General features: G+C 44.2%; 1 protein-coding gene across 1 annotated transcript; it reads left to right on the top strand.

Annotated features, from left to right (window-relative positions):
* Position 1: 1 nt before the first annotated feature.
* On the top strand, positions 2-19804 carry LOC309550462 (uncharacterized protein; the record flags this gene model as incomplete). Its single annotated transcript, XM_082250835.1, has 3 exons — positions 2-177; positions 1941-2008; positions 18841-19804. 3 exons carry the CDS (start codon positions 2-4, stop codon positions 19446-19448), a joined length of 852 nt encoding a protein of 283 aa, XP_082106961.1. The 3' UTR covers positions 19449-19804.
* Between the last annotated feature and the right edge of the window lie 276 nt (positions 19805-20080).

The following is a 20080-nucleotide window of genomic DNA, read 5'->3' as shown; positions in this document are numbered from 1 at the left end:
AATGGCGGAACCGTTCTTTGACCTTGATATAGCCAGTCACCAATCAGAGCGCAGGGCAAGGAAGAAGCATACACGGTGCGCAGTTATTGTGAAGCGGTTGGTGGAGACTGAGCGACATCTAGCGAACAATTGTGGTTTGGCCGCTGGAGATAAGGTTGTACCTTATCTAAAGGTAAGGTTATATTTCTGTATAAATAATTCTTATAGCCAGATATGTCATCTAAAGAAGATCACGTTTTGTTTTGTATGCTAGTGCCCTTGTAATATGTTATCATGTTATTTATGTATGTAAAAATCAGTTCACTAGGACTGCACAGACTTTCACCTGCACCCTCTGGATGGTCTTTACTTATTTAATCACCTAAAATGTATGTAAACCGTAACAATTATCTTCAAGTATTTGCTCCCTTTTATTCAGTTTATTATATCGTAGAAAGTGTTGATTGTATGTCAGAAATGTGGGCATAGTGCAACTTAAGCCCCACCCCCACCACATTTCATCGCATCGCGAAATGCTACAGTGTATAGACTTGAATAAAGTGTCTTTTTTTTTTTTTTTAACATTTTATTAAAGTTAACAAAAAATAAATGTAAACATTGTGATGCATTGTAACAACCCATCGCACAACCCCATCACTTCCCCTATACAAAGGGTACCAGCCAACAGTGTTTTCACAAGCGTGTTGACGTGAACAGCCCTAAGGCCCCATCCACACTTTTTGTACATTGAAGCTCCTAAACGCCATGTATTTCAATGATGACTTTTCACATATAAGTGACCAGGCACTTGTAGCTCAACATCTGACATTCCAAGAGCTACACAAGCTATTTTTCCAGGCAGAACTGGGCATTTCTGCTCCCATCGACCAGAAAGGGAATGTACATCTTTGTTAGGGGTCTTGAAGGCTTTTTAAGCTTGTAAGAACTATTACTGTATTGTATATAAAGTAACTGTAGAAAGCAGTGGTTGCAAGGAGGTCCTCACTGTAGAATTTTTTTTTCTTGAATCTATGGTGCAAAAACCTAAGGTGAAACACACACCAAAAAGTGCACTTAAGGGTGTTCTTTGCCCAGCCACGGAAGGAGTAGGACCTCTCCCTGATCCCCCCCAGGTGCAAGGCCTCTGACAAGGACAAAGGGTATGACATGGTCCCCCTAGGCAGAAGTCTTGGCGGACCCCTTTCCTTGTGGTCAGCCAAAGCCAACCACCAAGTACTAGGTCGAAGGGCTCTCCCAAAGAGACCCCACAGGGTCAGAGGATGAAGGAGCCTGAGGGCCACACATCCTTCCCCTAGACTTAAGGGCAAGCCCAAGGACTCGCACCCTCCATCTTGGTGAGAACAAAACACACACAAAAGTGAAAGACCGTGGAGAAAAATAAATAAGTGGCTGTGCAATGTGCACTGGCCAGGGCCTGAAAGGCAAAAATTGCCCTGGACTTAGCCAAAAGGCCCAGCCCTAAAAGGCGCAGTGCAGGAAAAGTGTTTGGAGCTGTGACCATTCCCAGGGGGCACAGACACCGTGGACTCTCTGCCTTCCCAGCCCATGCCCATGGCCAGACAAGGTAGATCCATTCAAATCAGTAGTAACTCCCATGCCCCAACAGCCTGCAGCGAGTCCTGCCTCTCATATTGGGTGTTTACCCTAACCTGCTTTATGTATAGGAAACTAACATAAACTGGTTAAGAATAGTCACCCTGCAAAGTGTATAATCTGAATCAAATTACTAGTATTAGTCCCATCCTCCATACATAGCCGCTGGAGGATGCGTGGGCATACACCTTGGAGCTGCATGTTACACCAACCTAATACATCACTACATAGCAAATTATAAACCAGAAGAAAATTCTGACTTTGTATTTCTTATATGGTGTCTTACAATTATTTATTCTGCATTCTTCCAAAATCGTCAAATATCTTTACAATGTCTTTACTTACAGGAGTACGCCTTGTATTGTGGAAGCACAGATGAGCAAGAATACAGAATCCAGATCTGTAGGACCTCAGGGTAATGCACTAATGTTTGGTTTATATATAATCATATTTTCAGGGCTTGTTTTCAGCTGGAACTTGGTGGAACTTAGTTCTGCCACTCCTGGCTCAGGCTCTCTGCTCCCTGCTCACCACTATCACTTGCAAACACAGAAGTCAAGCTTCTGTGCTTATAATGCCCTGTACACACGTGCAGATTATCTGAAGACTTTTGTCTGCAGACTTACCAAAACCATATAATATGAGGTTAAACCTAAACACTTTCAATTTGTATGCAATCCGGCAGGCCCTTGCACTACATAGAAAAGGTAAATCTGAAGACAAAAGTCTTCAGATAATCTGCACGTGTGTACGGGGCATTAGTGACAGCTTGTCTTCCAACAGATTAAACAGATCTGATCTCTTGAGCAGCGCTCACTGAGTGCAGGATGAGGACAAGGAGGATACAAGTGCCAGGGGTGCAGTGTAGCCATTGATGGCAGGGGGGCATCGAATGGTGGGCTGACTCCTCTGGGATCTCCATTTTTCCCTGGTACCAGGATGCTGACTCTTCCACCTGATGATCTCACTGCCAGTGAAAGAGGCATAGCTGTCTACAGTGTGAAGGGAGGTACTAGAGCCAGCTGTGTGCTTCGGCTTAATACCGCAAAAAAAGTAAGACATGGAAGATGGCAGAGCTTTTAAGGAAGGGGGGGGGGGAGAAGATGGGGCAATGTAGAGGGAGTTGTATGCAGAGGTCAGAGCTGAAGCTGGTGGAAGTGAGATGTGGATGGGGGATGCAGAGGTAAGCAGCTGTGGAATAGGGCTGAGATCTGCAGTTTGTGTGTAGCTCACCCCTTAAATCTGCCCTCTGTGTGTAGTGCACCCATGAACGCTGCCCTCTGTGTGCAGCACACCCCTGAACTCTGCACTCTGTGTGTAGTGCACCCATGAACTCTGCCCTCTGTGCCCAGTGCACCCCCTGAACGCTTCACCCTGTATGTAACCCACCTCCCCAACTCTGCACTCTGTACTTAATGCACTCATGGTATTTAACCACTTGCCGACCGTCTAACGCAGATTTACTGCAGCAGCTCGGCTCGGCTGTGCATAATCACGTAGATGTATGTGATTGTGTGCACGTGGTCTCGGCGGCGCCGTGCTCCCGCTGTGATTAGACACATCAGGAGGCAGACCACAGGAGGAGCGGGCACAATCGCCACCGGCCTCCTGCGATCTTCTGCTAGGATGACAGGAGAGCCGTCTGGAATGTAAACAATATAAGACGGTTCTCCTGTCAGAGAGGCAGGGAAAGATCGTGTGATTCAGCTGAATCACAGATCTCTCTGTGCCGCTGTTCAATCTATCCCTCACACAGTTAGAAAGCACATATAGGGAACACATTTAACCCCTTCCCTGCTAGTGTCATTTATACATTTCATTTCATTTATACATTTCATTTAGCACTAATCACTGTATTAATGTCACTGGTCCCCAAAAAGTGTCACTTAGTGTCAGATTTGTCTGCCGCAATGTCACAGTCCCGATTAAAAATCACTGATCGCCGCCATTACTAATAAAAAAAAATAAAAAGTCCATAAATCAATCTCGTAGTTTGTAAACGCTATAAATTTTGCGCAAATCAATTATTATACGCTTTTTGGGGTGTTTTTTTTACCAAAAATATGTAGCAGAATACAAATTGGCCTAAATTGATATTAAAATTATATTTTTTACGTGTTTTGTAGTCGAAAGTAAAAAATATTTTTTTTTTTTTCAAAATTGTAGTTCTTTTTTTGTTTATAGTGCAAAAACTAAAAATCGCAGACGTGATCAAATACCACCAAAAGAAAGCTTAATTTGTGGAAAAAAAAGGACATCAATTTTTTTCGGGTGCAGCGTCGCACGATCGCGCAATTGTCAGTTAAATCAACGCAGTGATTCAAAATGGTAAAAAAAAATGTTGCCTTTAGTTCTTCTTTAATACATAAGCCCTTACAGCTAAACTACTTTCCAAACACTTAAGGCCCCTTTTACATGAGCGCCTCTGTGAAGCAGGATCCGCTTGCTCAGGCGGGGATCTCTCCGCTGATCACGGCTAAGTAGGAGGATGACAGGTCCCTGACACAGCCTATGGGGCAATCGGATGAAAACGGATCGCCTGTCCGTTTCTATTCCGATCTGCCAGACGGATGGGGAATAGGCCCCCCCCCATCTGTTTTTGGTGGACAGGATCAGATCGGATGGCAGCAGGTGTCAGCAGATGTGTCAGCTGACATCCGCCGCTCAATAGAAGAGACTGGAGGGTCCGTTCAGGTCCGCCTGCCAGTTTTTTAGGCACCCATATGAAAGGGGCCTTAAGGCAGTATAAACCTTTCTACCCACACCTTATATTTTTCACCTGCTTAAGATGCATAGTAATTCAAATTTACATATACACAAGCAGGCAAAGCAATCACATTACTACATTTGTGATGCAACACAGAGGAAATAGCAAAGCATGGGTTGGATGCTGTGTGACCTGAAACAAGAAGTTACCTGTTTCTTTAGCGAACAGGGACAAGCTAGGTAGGTGAATACATGGACACAGGGGAATCAAGCAGCCATGACACTACAAACTGCAGCCACAACATGTGAGCCCATCATTACAAGGTAATGAAATAGACAGCATAGGGAATATAACTGCACTAAGACCTGGTTAAAACAAAAACATTTTGAAAGTGTACAATGTCTTAACTATAAACAAAGGAAAGGAAATAGCCCTGGGACTTTGAATGAGCAACATTTTAAGTTTCTTGTAGGCCATCAATTCCTCCCACCGACACAAACTAAGGGGAAAATTCCTCCCAATGATACCAATAATGGGGCACAATTCCTCCCAATGACACCAACGACAAGGCACAATTCCTTCCACTGACTTATAAAATGGGACATTGTTTTTCCCACTGACCTCAGGACCTTTTCTATTCCCAATGACCGCAGTCTGGGTCCCCTAACGTCTGAAGCACAGTAAACCAGGCCCCTGTTCAGAAAGTTTGGAGACCTCTGCTCTAGAGAATGTAATTCACCAAGTCTCTACAATGTTCCATATCTCTGCATTTGCAAGATTTTGTGGCTAAAAGCTTGTTCTGCTGAACCTGGTGAACTCCTATTTGGAGAATCCCTTGATAAATTAATCAAGGAAGTAATTAAGGGAAAGGTTGTACTGCTCCACAAGTAGAAGCCTAAGTCCCCTACAGCTACCACTTCTGCTTATTCTGCTCAGCAAAGGGGTTATTTTTGCTGTCCCCAGGAATCAACCGCAAAACCAAGGCAATGGATTATTTTGTTGCAAGCCCTGGACTCTTTAGTCCACTTAGCCTGCCCAGATTCCCTCCTCACAATAAAGAAGCACCCCCACTTCTTTATTGATTCAGACTGCACCAGTCTGAATCCAAGACGTCCAAGATCTCTTGGTTCAATCTGTCTTTTCAAAATAATGTTTCTATCTCTGCCCACTCCTCGCCTTTTACCTTCCCAGCTGTACCAGCTTCAGAACAAAAAAAGGCAGATTTAATACCCAACTGTAACTACAAGGAGGGGTTGTACCCATTATTTTACAATAACTGTTTCAAGGTTTCCATTCAAACCTATTTACAGTTTCAAAACTAAATGGGGGCATCCATCCAATTCCTGAATAAAAATCTCTAAACAGATATTGTTGCGCACTTAAATTCCAAATGGAGTCAACATGGTTTGTCATTGCTTCACACCACTATCTTCTCCACACATCACAGCTTTCTGCATTTTGCTGTGGGAAACCAGCACTTCCAATTTGTAGCACTACCGTTTGGCCTATCATCTGTACCCTGAGTTCAAGAAAGTGTTCACCCCACTCCTAACTCTTCTGTGAATCCATAGCATTCATATCATAGGTTACTTGGACAACTTCCTACTGAAGGACTCCTCAGTCACAATCTTGTCTGCAAACATCCAAAAGATGATTCAGTTTCTTAAAATTTTGGCTTACCAAAGACTGCTCTCTCTGATCTGTGGTGTGCTGGTGATATTTGTATGTTTTAACCTTGTGTTGATTCCAGTTCCCAGCCAGCAGTTGCTACCGCACCCACCTGTTATAAGCACTTTCAGAAATGTGTTTGATGGGCATATTTTGCTGGGTCTAATTTTGGAAACAACCCAAGCCATAATTTTTCTTCCTCAGGAGAAAACTTCCCTGAGGTCTCACATGCAGACCCTCAGATCAAAATGGCACCCCTCAGTACACTTCTGGGCTTAATTGTAGTCTCCTTATAGAATTTTCTACAGAAAGTTGCTCAAATTAATTTCCCTGATTTGACCTCCTGTGCCAACTGTAAATAATAATAAAGACCTCCAAAGATTTCTGCATTGAAACATATGAAATAGATCTCATAGGCCACCAAAAAGCAAATGGACACATTATATCGGAAAGGATATCGTGAGTTAAGTCAATAACATCCTTCTCACAGTAGGATATGATCTGTTAAGGTCATTAGAGATGTTATATACATGGAATGTTGCCATAAATTGGTGTAAAGGTAGTTCAGAAAAGTTCAAGGCAGATATATAAGGGGAATAATATAAATGATAGGACATTAATCCTGCGATTTATACTGATGGAGAGCTAACTTGTCAGCGTAGGTGCGCGCTGACCCTTCATATAACTCCCTGAGTTGCGACCGGGCCAATGATAGATAGTTAACGTGTCCACAGTGGGAGCCCGTTTGTGATCCATTTCTAAGGATTCAGGTTTGTGGATTGCAGACACTATGGCAGCCGAACGTTCTTTCTTAAAATAGGTCCCTATTTGAATAAAGGCGCCCTCGTAAGATCGCTTTAAGTGCCTCCCATTGAATGGGGAGCTAGGTCGTGTCCGTCGCGTGATCCGCAAAAAGGTTAGAAATTATTTTTGTGACCTGAGAGATACACTCCTGATTCGAGAGCAGGGAGTCTTTCAGGCGCCAAGTCCACTCCTTGACCGGGCTGGAGGGAAGCAAGAAAGTGAGGAATACAGGAGAGTGGCCTGACCAGACCATAGAGTCTATGTCGCACTTGGGAGACCAATCTAGACAGCGATGATCTACCAAAAGGTAATCAATGCGGCTATAGGACTGATGGACATGAGAGAAATTAGTATAGTTCCTGGACTTAGGGTGGAGTATCCTCCACACTAGGGATCGACTGATATCAGTTTTTCGTTGCGGATACCGATATTTTGCCCATTGGATGTCGGTATAGGCCTATATTTTAAACATTTAAAGTTTTGCAAAATAAACACAATTGACACAAATCGTACTGAACATGTTAATGTTTGTTTATTAACATTTTTACCATTAAGGGCTCGTTCTTCATACCTTAACTGCATGAAAACTGATAGGAAAACCGCACTTGCAGGGACATCAGTTTCACATCATCTGATTGTGAATGATGCATAAACTGCTGCAGTAGTGCACTCACTCACTGCAATAATTTTAAATCACTACTGCAGTGCAGTCAGTGCAAAACTGCTCAAACAAAAGCTAGACAAACAGCTAGACAGTGGATTGGAGTCAGTGGACTACCGCTGCAGTAGTGCACTAACTGCAATGATTTTAAATCACTACTGCAGTCAGTGCAAATTAAACTGCTAGGAAAAAAAAAAGGTAGACAACAACAAACGGCTAGACAGTGGATTGGAGGAGTCAGTGGACCACTGTTGAAGTAGTGCACTTACTGCAATGATTTTAAATCACTACTGCAGTCAGTGCAAATTAAACTGCAAAGCTAGACAACAAACTGCTAGACAGTGGATAGGAGTCAGTGGACTACTGCTGCAGCAGTGCACTCACTGCAATGATTTTAAATCACTAACTGCAGTCAGTGCAAAACTGCTAGAAAAAAAGCTAGGACAGTGGTGAGTCAGTGGACTACTGCTGCAGTAGTACTTGCTCACTGCAATAATTTTAAATCACTACTGCACACCACTGCAGTAGTGATTAAAAAATTTTGCAGCAGTGAGTGGCGCACTAGTGCAGCAGTAGTCCACTGACTCCAATCCACCATCTAGCTTTTTTTCTAGCACTTTTGCACCGACTGCTGCCACTTCACTGAAAACACGCCTACTTGGTACCGAGAAAGGAGAAGCAGAAAGGTACCTTCTAGCATGAGAAGCACGTCTTTTGTAGCGTGCCTCATTTTCCTTCCACCACTGAAGAGGATCACCACTTCTTCGGTCAATTAGTGGTTCCTTCAAATAGAGATGAAGTTCATCATCCAGGCTCATTATTGCAGATTCAGAAGAATCCTCCGCATGAGGCCCCAATAAAACACTGAACATGGCATATATTTGACACTATGAAGTTTATCTTCTGTCCGTTGTCTTTTTGGACATTTTTCTCTTTTTGAAGCATCCTGCTCTTCCACATTAGAAACCTGCTCTTCTTGACTCTTCTTTTCGGTAGGAACCTCCTGCACCTCCTGTTGAATATCTTCTGTCAGCCATTGTTTTGCCTTGGCCAATACATTATCAGAAGAGAGAGGATGAGTCTTGTATTGAGGATCCAAAAGACATGCAAGCACAACATTTTTATCCTCTTCATGCTTCTCAAAACGTTTAGCGAGGCTGGCCCTCATGGCCTGCCTACATGTTTTAGTGCCACGTGTGTTGGGTCCTTCATTCTCTTGAATAAGCATCTTCAGCACTCTCACACATGGGATGACAGATGACACAGATGAGTCGTAATGACTCACCTCTAGGGTCACTTCCTCTATGGGGAGGAGGGTCTCAATGACATTGGCTACAATGTCCCACTGATCAGCAGTAGGACAAGAATATCCTCCATATTCACCTATATATATATATATGGCTTCTGCTCCAGCATTCTTTGCAGCATGTGAAGTGTTGAGTTCCATTGTGTTGGAACAGCGTTAATCAAGTTGTTTTTGGGTAGGCCAAGGTCTTCCTGAATGCACCTCAGTCGCTGCTTGGCAAGGATCGAATGGTGGAAATGGCCTGCGCACCTCTTCAGCATGCTAATTATGTCAAGCAAAGCTCTCCGGTTTGACACGCCATCATTTACGACAAGTTGGAGGGTGTGTGCCATGCAACTGAGGTCTGACACTTCAGCAAGTCTCATTCCTTTCACCATGTTCGCTCCACTGTCTCGAAGCACAAGCATCACTCGGTCTTTGGTGATTCCCCATTCTTCTAGCATGCCTAGAAATCTTTCTCTAATGTACTCCCCAGTGTGGGATCATTACATCACTTTTGTATTCAACACCAAATGCCTTCTTGTCCATCCACTGTCAATGAAGTGGCATGTAAGACTCATTAGTGATTCTGTTTGTCCTGACCAGCAGTCAGCCGTGAATGAGAGTGAGTTGCCAGCATTCTCTGGTTTCAGCATAGCCTTTACTTTCTCAACGACCTTTTGGTGAATCTTTCCCAGCATTTCGGCTCGATAATACTTGCCACTCTTCAGTGTGTACCTTTGCTCAACTATGGACATCAACCGCTTAAATCCAGAGTCAGACACCATTGTAAATGGCTGGTTATCAGTGACCATCATCTCTGTGATTACTCTGTCCAGCAGTTGGGATGTTCCATCTGATTTTAGCCACCTGTTTTTTTTTCTGAAACATATCTGTTATTGTTGCCTGGGATAGTGATGTTTCACCTTGTGATTCATTTTGTTTTTTCTGTGCTGAATGATATAATTCAACATGATGAACTCTTAGATGGGTTTCAAAGATTTTACGTATTTTTGGTTTTTGCAGTTATTGATCCCATGCTTACATTGTTTACGCATGTGTTGCACAGTGCTGCTGCTTTTCCTGGAGATGTTGATGAGAAATAGTCACAGACCACACTTTTAATTTTTCAATCTGCATCCATCTCCATTGAAATTTGAAAGACACTACTAAAATTGAATATAGGCTTAAACAAAACTGGCTGGCTGGCACCCTTTGGTGGGTGGCTGGCTGGCACCCTTTGGTGGGTGGCTGGCTGGCACCCTGTGGTGGGTGGGTGGCTGGCTCCCTGTGGTGGGTGGCTGGCTGGCTCCCTGTGGTGGGTGGCTGGCTGGCACCCTGTGGTGGCTGGCTGGCACCCTGTGGTGGCTGGCTGGCACCCTGTGGTTGGTGGCTGGCTGGCACCCTGTGGTTGGTGGCTGGCTGGCACCCTGTGGTGGGTGGGTGGCTGGCTGTCACCCTATGTGGTGGGTGGCTGGCTGGCACCCTGTGTGGTGGGTGGGTGGGTGGCTGGCTGGTACAGGCCCAGGGCCTGTAGCTGGCTAGCTGGTACAGGCAGGACCTGTGGCTAGCTGGCTCACAGGCCTGTGGGTGGCTGGCACCGGGCAGCTGTGGGTGGGTGTATGTATGGCGGCTGTGTTAAACACACTGTGCTGTGTACACTCACTGGTTGGGCTGTGACCCCCCGACTCCAGAGTCCAGACGAGGCTGAGGGAGGTGGCCTAAGAAGAAATATCGATAACCTAAGAGGCCGATTCCGATATATCGGGGAAAGTGCATATCGGCCCTCGATATATCGGCCTTGCCGATAATCGGTCGATTCCCTGCTCCACACGTCAACAAGGTGTAAATTGAATAGGGCACACTTTAGGGCCCTCAGCTTAGTGAAAGGTATTGAGGAACGGGAAGACGAGGAACCTAACAGAGGATCTAACGGGATATTAAAATCCGCTCCCAGGATCAGCTTGCCCTCCGCAAAACCTGACAGGAGCTCTAGGTACTGCAGGGCCATCAAAACCTGGTTGACATTTGGTAGATAAATATTAGCAATCGTGGGCTTAGTGCCCCAGAGAGAGAACTTCACAACCGCATACCTTCCTTGTTGGTTCGAGACGTGGTCTATCATTTTGATAGGGAGTGTTCTGTGGAAAGCTCCATTGCGTTTCTTGGAGGAGGAGCACATTCACTTGGCTCTTGTGCATCTGGTAGAAGATTTGTCCCCTTTAGAGGCTACATTAAGACCATTGGCATTATAACACCCCAATTTTAGCTTGGGGAGAGAACTGACCGTATAGGCCATAATGGAGTGCGCAGAGGAGGGAAGGGGATGTGAAGGAAAGGAAGAGAAAAAGGATCAAGGAAAAGATTAGGGAGCAGGGAGGGAAAGGAAGCAAGAGAGAATGGAAGGAAGAAATAGAAAGAAAAGGACACAGAGGGGAGTGTCCATCAAAAAAAAGTGTTTGCAGAGATAAACACTACACGTTTATCAGGTTCAGGCACAAACCGTGCCAAACCTAATGTGGGAGAAAGGTTGAAGAGGAGAAATCCGAAATGTGATCCCGGCAGTATGACACGCATATAAGAAGAGTAATAGACACACCCTCTAGAAAATAAACTAAGCGGGAATAAAGTAACACGTGCATTGATAATTAACTGAAAAACAACAGCACTCTAAATAGTCCAATGATGCATCTCCAACCAGTTCGGAATGTCTATCGGATCTTGCTCTAGGAAGAGGAAAAGATCATGGAGCTGTTCCGGATCCGAGAAGACAAATTTGTGGTCATTGCAAGTCACCTTAACACTGAATGGATGACCCCAAGTGTATGTTGCACCAGCTTGTCTAATAAGGTCCAGTGGGGGGTGAAGCACCCTCCTCATGTATAGCGTGTTGCAGGACAGGTCAGGATAAAGATTAATGGAGGAGCCATCAAAATCCACAGGCCCCATACTCCAAGCTTTCCGCGTGATTTCCTCCTTCAAGGTATAATAATGTACACGGCAAAGTACATCTCAGGGAAAACCTTCACGACCCCCACTCTGACCTCCCTCTCCAAGGGCCCGGTCCAGTTCTAGAACCATATTCCCTTCCCAGAACCATATTCAGTATGGAGATAACAGTGGTCAGCACTGGTTGTAGCCTCTGGTATGCCCTGCAGCATGATGTTATTTCTGCGGCTCCTATTCTCACTGTCTTCTATGCGGAGCTGATGTTGCCGCAGGGGGAGAAGGTGGGGTTTAGATGCAGTTTCAAGCACCCTTATACGGGTCGCATGGTCATCCTGCGTTGCAGCTAGGGATGAAACTGTTGCCTCATTTGCTGTGACCTGTTGCTTTAAAGTATTTACTTCTACCCGCAGTGATGTTTCCATTTTAACTGCCCAGGACTCAAAATCCATCCTGAAGGCAGATAATAGTGCCGCAGCTTCAGACCCAAAAGTTCCTCCAGGTACTGCAGGGCCTAAATTAATTTGTACATTGGGATGAGACACTGATCTGATTGTAGAGGCTGGAGGATTAGTCTGCACAGCCTGTGTCTCTGGTGTCACTTCCTCACAGGCCTGTGCTGCTACTGAAGTGGAGGGAGGGGGCTTAGCTTTCCCTGCAGCTCGGCCTGGCGCCATCTTGTCTGGCCTGGGGGTCCGATGTTCCGGAGGAGCTGTGCGGAGTAGATACCTCTGGATGGTCCCCTGCTGTAGCTCACAAGGCTCAGCAGGGTGAGAGCTATCCGTCGGCATATAGATTGTGGGTGAGAGAGTCCTGTATATCAGCCTGCCACAGCCAGGAAAGCACAGAGCTCAGCAGCACACGTCTTCAGCCATGCATCGTCGGCCACGCCCCCCCAGGTGCGCTCTGTCTTAAACGACCCCCTTTTGAACCAGAGACTTACCCTTGGAAGACTTCACATGTAAGGTTGCCATTATGTTAGTTATATGAGATGCTGAGCTGGCAGCTCTTTCTTGTAACAGCCTTTTGCTGTTCTGCACAAGGACAAGGTGGTGGAGACCAAAATTTCATTTTTACCTAGGGTTATCTCTTTTTTTCTGTCTCAGTGTCCTTCCTTACCTCTGTCCTGACAAGGAAATTGCCTAACACTGCCTGAATGTGGTCAGTGCTGTCAGAGTATATTTGGCAGCCACAGCCTCTGTTAGCAAGACTGAATCCCTCTTTGTTCTTCCTGGAAGTCCTCAGAGTAAATCCTGCTTCCCGATTCACCATTACTAGAAGGATCAGACAACTCTAGGGCCTATGCCTGGGGTTCCTCTTTTCCATCAGAGCTCATTCTGCCAGAGCTGTGGGTGTCTCTTGGGCTTTTCAAAATCAAGAATTTGTGTCCCAAATTCGCAAGACCGCCACCTGGTCCTGTGTTCACACATTCTCCAAGTCTTACCAGGTGGATGTTCAGGCCTTGGCTGATGCAAGCTTCAGCCGCAAAGTGCTTTACGCTGTTATCTTAATGGTTTTTTTGGGGGTTCTTAAAGTAGAAGTTTGGGGTTATTGAAAAAAAATAAAATACCTAAACCACATCTATGCTTCAGCATTGCTGTGATGCAGCAGCTGTCCCTCACTGGTTCTAAGAATTGGAACTGAGCGGGCGGATGCAGCGAATACCCATTTAGTTTGGGTTGATCAGTTTAGATATTTGGGTATCCAGGCCCGGCGGGACTGGACGAGTTTTTCTACCCTTAATGTGGCTCCGCTGTTATCCCAGCTCTTTTACAATTGTGCCTCTGACTTCCCTAACGTTGAATCTCATGGGACGTATTAACCTTTAAAATTATCTTCCTTCCTAAATTTCTTTATATTTTCCGGACCTGTCCTATCTGGATACCCAATTCCTTTTTTAAAGAGAGGATGATCGGTGTTTAAGGACCTTTATCTGGGGGGGGGGGGGGTGCTCCCATAAGATTGATGAAATCCACCCTACTTCTCCCTGTGCGGTGTGGGGGTTTGGCTGGACTACTGAACATATTATTGGGCAGCCACCCTAGTAACTGTCTGTTTGTGGTTTATGCTCTCTCAGGCCAATGCTGCAGTATGTTTGGAGGCTGCTACCTTAGGTTCACTTGGAGAGCTGGAGAACCAGGTCTATAGAGGTCTGCAAGCATACTCTGACCTCCTGCACTCCACTAGGACAATACTTAGGGTCTGGGTTGTGGCTAGACGTATATTTCTTTGGCCCCATGGCTGGTCTCTGTTTTGCCCACTTTGAGGTAATCCCAATCTCCTGCACTTTCGCTCTGGACCCTCCGCTTTGGGCTATATACAAGGTTAAAACCTTGTGGGATGTGCTCTCAAGTGGGTGGTTTACATCCTTTTTTCTGACCGTAGGGCAAAATTAAAATTCCGGGTTGGTTGTCCTTCCACTACTTCCAATTACGCCATGCAGCCCAAGCTCAGTTTCCTATTGAGGAACTCCTTGCACAGGAGTCGCTGTTGAAATCCGTATCTGCTCTGTACCTGGCTCTGTGTGTCGACTCTCCTAACATGGAGCAGTTATGGGACTTGTGGAAGACTTACCTGATCACGATAGAGAGGATTGTCTTGTGGACAGAACCAGACTTTTGATAAAAAAAAAAGCTTCAAAACATATATCCCCAGAGGTCACAAAATTGCGCAAGATGTGGAGGCGGTCTAAGTACTTATTTCCACATGTTCATGGTCCAACTTATTAACTTCCGCCTCCAGCTGTCCCTCCAGAACTGGTTTTACAGGGAATCCAGGATGATAACCAAAGGCCTATTTGCACTAAACTGTTACTCTTTATTTGTTCTATTATGCAAAAAGGGAATTTATTCTCAAGTGGAAAGCCTAATTCCCCTCCCTCCCTAGGCTCTTGGGAAAAATCTATTAATGCTGCTCTTCCTCTTTATAAGTTGACTTATATGGGCAGGAACTGCCCTATGAAATTTGATAGCGTATGGCAGCCATGGTCAGCTTAGTTGGTGTGGTATTCCCTCCCTCTGTATTTCGATCACTTGTTGGTGACTGCAATGCCTTCTTTATGTGCCTTGGGAATATTGTGGATTGAGTATTGTTATCCTAATAAGTCTTAGATGTGGTGTACGTACTTATGTTACTGAAGCTTTGCTTTTTCGCCATTGTGAATGTGCACTGTACTGCTTTGATTATTTTAATTTTGCATATATTGTACCATGCCTTTGTTTCAATAAAGAAACATTGTTAAAAAAAAAAAAATGAGAACTGTGTAATCACATGACCGCTGACTGCTCAGTTCTTGGTCAGCTGTCAGTCATCACTCACTGGTGCTCCAGGCTGGAGAGAGAACTAGCACAGCGAAGCCAGGTTGAAACAGGCAGCTGGGTGGATCTCAACAAAATGCTTGGGATCCTTCGAGAGGCTAAAGAAGCTCTGTGATTTTAGCGAACAGTGGACTTTAGTCCGATGTCAGCTGTTCCTGTGACCCACACGAGAAGTAAAGCCAAAAAAGCTCTAGCCATACTTCTCTTTTAACCCTTGTTTTTCTTGTGGGCTTGTTGGCAATTCTGTTTTGCTAGGTTGTTACCCACCTTATCAGTTTATTTCTTGGGCATGTCCCATGGTTTATGACAGTGGTCTCCAAACTGCAGCCCTTTGCATACCCTTATCTGGCCCTTGGGGCACTAATCCTCCCACTGCTATAAGGCAATATTCCTCCTACTGACACCAACACTGGGGCAATAATTTCACCGACACTAACGGTGGGGCACTATTACTCCCACTGACACCAATGTTGGGGCACTATTCCTTCCACTGACACCAACAATGGGGCACTAATATTTCCCCTAATACAAAAGATGGGACATTGTTTACTCCCACTGATGCCAGGGTAATTTCTACTCCCAGAGGCCATGGTCCGGCCCCCCCTAAAGTCTGAAGCAAAGTAAACTAGCCCCTTGGTTAGAAATTTTGGAGACCCCTGGTCTAGGAATTCAAGTCCTGTGTCCCTTAATGTACAATTGAGAACATTGGAAGTTAAACTTATCTGTAAATTTCTTATTTTTGAGTACAGGACACAAGCCTTTTACCTCTGTGTCTTTGATCACTCCTTTCTACTATTGTTTATTAAAAAAATAAAAGAGTGGGCAGGGTTATAGGATTGTGCACTAGGGGCAACTCTTCCAAGTTTTTTGGCAGTGTCCAATCACTTGAAGGTAATTGCATATAACCCATGGTTTATAGTCCTGTACTGTCCAAATTAGGGAATTTACATGCAAGTCAAGATTCCGATTTTATATAGCTTAAGTCAAAGAAGTGAATATTCTGTTAGACATTGTACTAACAACTATGGATGCTCGAACGGTTCGGGTCGACCATCGGTTCGATCCGAACATTGGCTGTTCGAAATTCGGCCAAATTCCGATCTTTTTGCGGTAAAAGTTCGGAATTCGGCCACCAGAACCACCCAAAATGCAATGGGACAGGAACTGGGCTTTAAAAGCCCATGATTGGCCCAGAGACATCAGTAAAATGTGATTGGAGTGACTACGGGGTCCAGAGCCCAATGAGGAGTGAATACGCCCCCCGGTATATAACATAGCCCCGCCAAAACTCTAGCACTGTAATACAGGGGCTGTGGAAGAGAGTGGAAGCATTTGTGTTGCACCAGTGTCATTTTGCAATTATTTAGGGTGAACTGACTCTGCTATGCCAGGGTGACCGTAATGTAGTTTGGGGTGAACTGACTCTGCTATGCCAGGGTAACCAAACTCTTCCATGTCAGGGTGACCGTAATGTAGTTTAGGGTGAACTGACTCTGCTATGCCAGGGTGACCCCACCAGCAAAAGGTGGCACTACAAAGTATTAACTTAAGGTGGCTGAATAATTTTGCACGCCCAATTTTTCAGTTTTTTATTTGTTAAAAAAGTTTGAAATATCCAATAAATTTCATTCCACTTCATGATTGTGTCCCACTTATTGTTGATTCTTCACAAAAAATTACAGTTTTATATCTTTATGTTTGAAGTATGAAATGTGGCAAAAGGTCGCAAAGTTCAAGGGGGCCGAATACTTTTGCAAGGCACTGTATCTCTATCAAAAATGACAATTTTTAAGAACTTTTCTTTGTGTGATTAATAGTCCCTGGGGCATGACCCAGAAATCCTAGGCACTTTTTAGGGGCATTTATTGGGTTTTAGTGCTTCAAAATGGTGTTTTTTTTATTCCATATATATATATATATACCCCTATACAGAAGTTCAGATGTCATGCCTGCCTCCAAAGACGCCCAAAAAAACGCCCAATAAACGCCTGAAACAAAAACGCCCAAATTCTAAGAAAAATTATCGTTACCGCTACCGAGCTGAAACTTCACAGGTACACTTTTTAGACCGCCCAGACACTAAATCCAAAGAAATCTAATTTTTTCTATTTCAATAATTTTTTTAATAATTGGCTCTCTATCAAAAACGACAATTTTTAAGAATTTTTTTTGTGTGATTAACCACTTTACCACCGGAGGATTTTGCTGTCTTCCGTCCAGGCCACTTTTTGCGACTCGGCGCTGTGCGACTTTAACTGACAATTGCGCGGTCGTGCGACGCCGTACCCAAACGAAATTTACGTCCTTTTTTTCCCAGAAACAGAGCTTTCTTTTGGTGGTATTTGATCACCTGTGCGATTTTTACTTTTTGCGCTATAAACAAAAAAATAGCGCTTATTTTGAAAAAATAACAATATTTTTCACATTTTTTTATATGAAATTCCCCCCAAAAAAAATGTAAAAATCAAATTTTTTTTAAATTTTTGGCCAATTTGTTTTATGCTACCTATGTTTAGTAAAAAAAATCGCAATAAGCGTATATTTTGATTGGTTTGCGCAAAAGTTATTGCGTTTACTAACTAAGGGAAAGATTTCTGTCATTTTTGGTGTTTTTTTTTTTAACGCGTAATGGCGGTGATCTGCGATTTTTTTTGCGGGACTGCGACATTGCGGCGGACAGATCGGACCCTTGACTGACATTTTTTTACACTTTTGGGGGTACCAGTGACATTTCTACAGTAATCAGTGCTATATATATGCACTGTTACTGTAAAAATGACACTGGCAGGGAAGGGGTTAATTTTATTGGAGAGGGAGGGGTTAATGTATGCCTGGTGCTTACTGACGTGTGGGGGGGGGAGGTGACTGTGTGACAGAAGGACAGATCGGATGTCCAGCTATGCTGAACACTCCGATCTGTCAGTCCCTGTCACTATGGAGATCCGCCCGCTGTGTTTACACACAGCGGGCGGATCTCCAGACTCGATCCCCGACGATCGGGGCAGAGCAGCGGCAATCGCCGCTGCTCCTCCGCTGGCCCGACTCCCGCTGTGAATGAACACAGCGGGAGCGAGCCTCCGGCGGCGCGCGAGCGCCGCCCACAAGGGGCGGAGTCCAGCGACGTAGGTCTACGTCGCTGGACGGGATCGCGGCACTTTGCCGCAGTAGCCTCAATGTAAGCGGGGCTAAAGTGGTTAATAGTCCCTGGGGCATGACCCAGAACCCTAAGCACTTTTTAGGGGCATTTATTGGGTTTTAGGGCTTCAAAATGGTGTTTTTTGATTCCAGAAGTTCGGGTCCCATTGATTTCAATGGGGTTCTGGAATCCGAACCAAACTTTTGGGAAATTCGGGTGTTCTGGCCAAACCAAACTTTTCAAAAGTTCGATCATCCCTACTAACAACCCCCAATCTTATAGACTGCATTATGGGCTAAATATTACTGCATAGTCCAGTAGGTACCAGATCGCCCAGTGCACTCTGTAATCTGACAGACCTGGCCCAACACACCCCCTTTATCTGCTCGCAGCATATGCTTGCACTGAAACGTGTGGCATATTTTAAATATGATCAATCAATTGGCATTATTATCTGTTAATTGAAAATGGATCACTAGTGAATGTTAACTATCAGGCTTTTGAGGGCCAATCCAAATGTCTGAATTGCTTGGCTATCAAAGTTTATTACAAAAAGTTGCATGTATGGCCTGCATTATTCTAAAGGGGACTACTCACTTAAGCTATAGTTAAGACAATGTAAAATATTAAATTCAGGTGCACACATAAAAGCATTTAAAGGTAAGCCTTCACAATTAGAATACTAATTAACTTTTTAAATGATTCTTCCTTATTTGTTCATAGGTCCCAAGCAGAAGAAAGCTTCTGGAAAATCCCCATGGCAGTCTCTGTTATTGGAAGGAGTGGGCTCGACATCTAGGTCGCATGTTCAGAAAACTGGGAGCTCTAAAGAAGCTGTGGACACTCCACCAGATGAAGTTCACAAAGATCTAAATGGTGAAGAGAGCAATTTTAACCAAAACCCATATGTGCAGCAATATTACACAGGGTATGTGCATCTGTATCATGTGCTGGATAGAAACTTAGCAGCAGTTCAATCTGAGCTACACTATATGAGCAGAAAAGTGTATAGGCTTGCTAATGGCATGAAGGAATGCTCGGACACTATGGATTACGGTGTAACAAGGATGCTGTCACTCCAGAAAGAAATGCTTTATGCGCTTGATAAAACAAATGGTTCCCTTCGAAGTGCAGTTCACCTGCTTCGTGAGATCAAAGAAAACCAAGAGCAAAGACCACAAGGTTCGTCCAGTGCTACACAGGATACAGGGCAAGAGAATGTGTCCAATGAGTCTAATAGAGCTAATATATGGCGGAAAGAACAAAATCGTCATAGATCTCGATCTGGGGATCGCAGTACACAGCACCGTAAAAGATACAAAGCAAAATAAATTCAATATTTGTAATATGCAGAATTGGAATACACAAAAAAAGCTAACTATAAAAGAAAAGTATTGGCTATCATCCTAAGGATCAAAGAACTTTCCAGTGTCCTTTGCTTAGCTTCCAACAAAGTACATTCTAAATAGATATTTTGCCTTCCAAAATTATTTGTGGGGGTAATATTTGCGCTTCTGCCTAAGATGTTAAACTTAAATCAAATTTGAAACCCCATTATCTACATACCTGACTTGGGTAAGTGTATTATCAATGTGCTGAAGTAGAAGGGTCAGCATAAGAGGCAGGTAACTTGTATTTTCAGAAGGGGAGGTGAACAGTGGCAGCCTCAATGTTACATTTATGATGGCTTTCCCAGTGTTAACCAATGTGGGTGGTGTAAGTCAGTTATTGGTGTACTTCTATGTACTTAACCCCCCACTCTTTTTTTTTTTTTTTTTAACTTTCTCTGGAGCTCCAGTGGAAAGATCTTCCTACTGGCCAATTTGCCCCAGCCAGAAAGTCTCCCTCTTGCTACTGGGTCGAGTGCCCCATTAAAGGGCCACTCACTAAAGTATATAAAACTGCGTTCGTGTACTGGAGAAAATACAAAGCATCAGTTTTACCTTCATTTATTTTTATCTTT

Source organism: Pelophylax lessonae, assembly GCF_965119305.1.
Source record: "Pelophylax lessonae genome assembly, chromosome: 3".
NCBI lineage: Eukaryota > Metazoa > Chordata > Amphibia > Anura > Ranidae > Pelophylax > Pelophylax lessonae.
The sequence above is the reverse complement of the archived record's forward strand: the minus strand, read 5'-3'. Positions and strand labels throughout refer to the sequence as shown.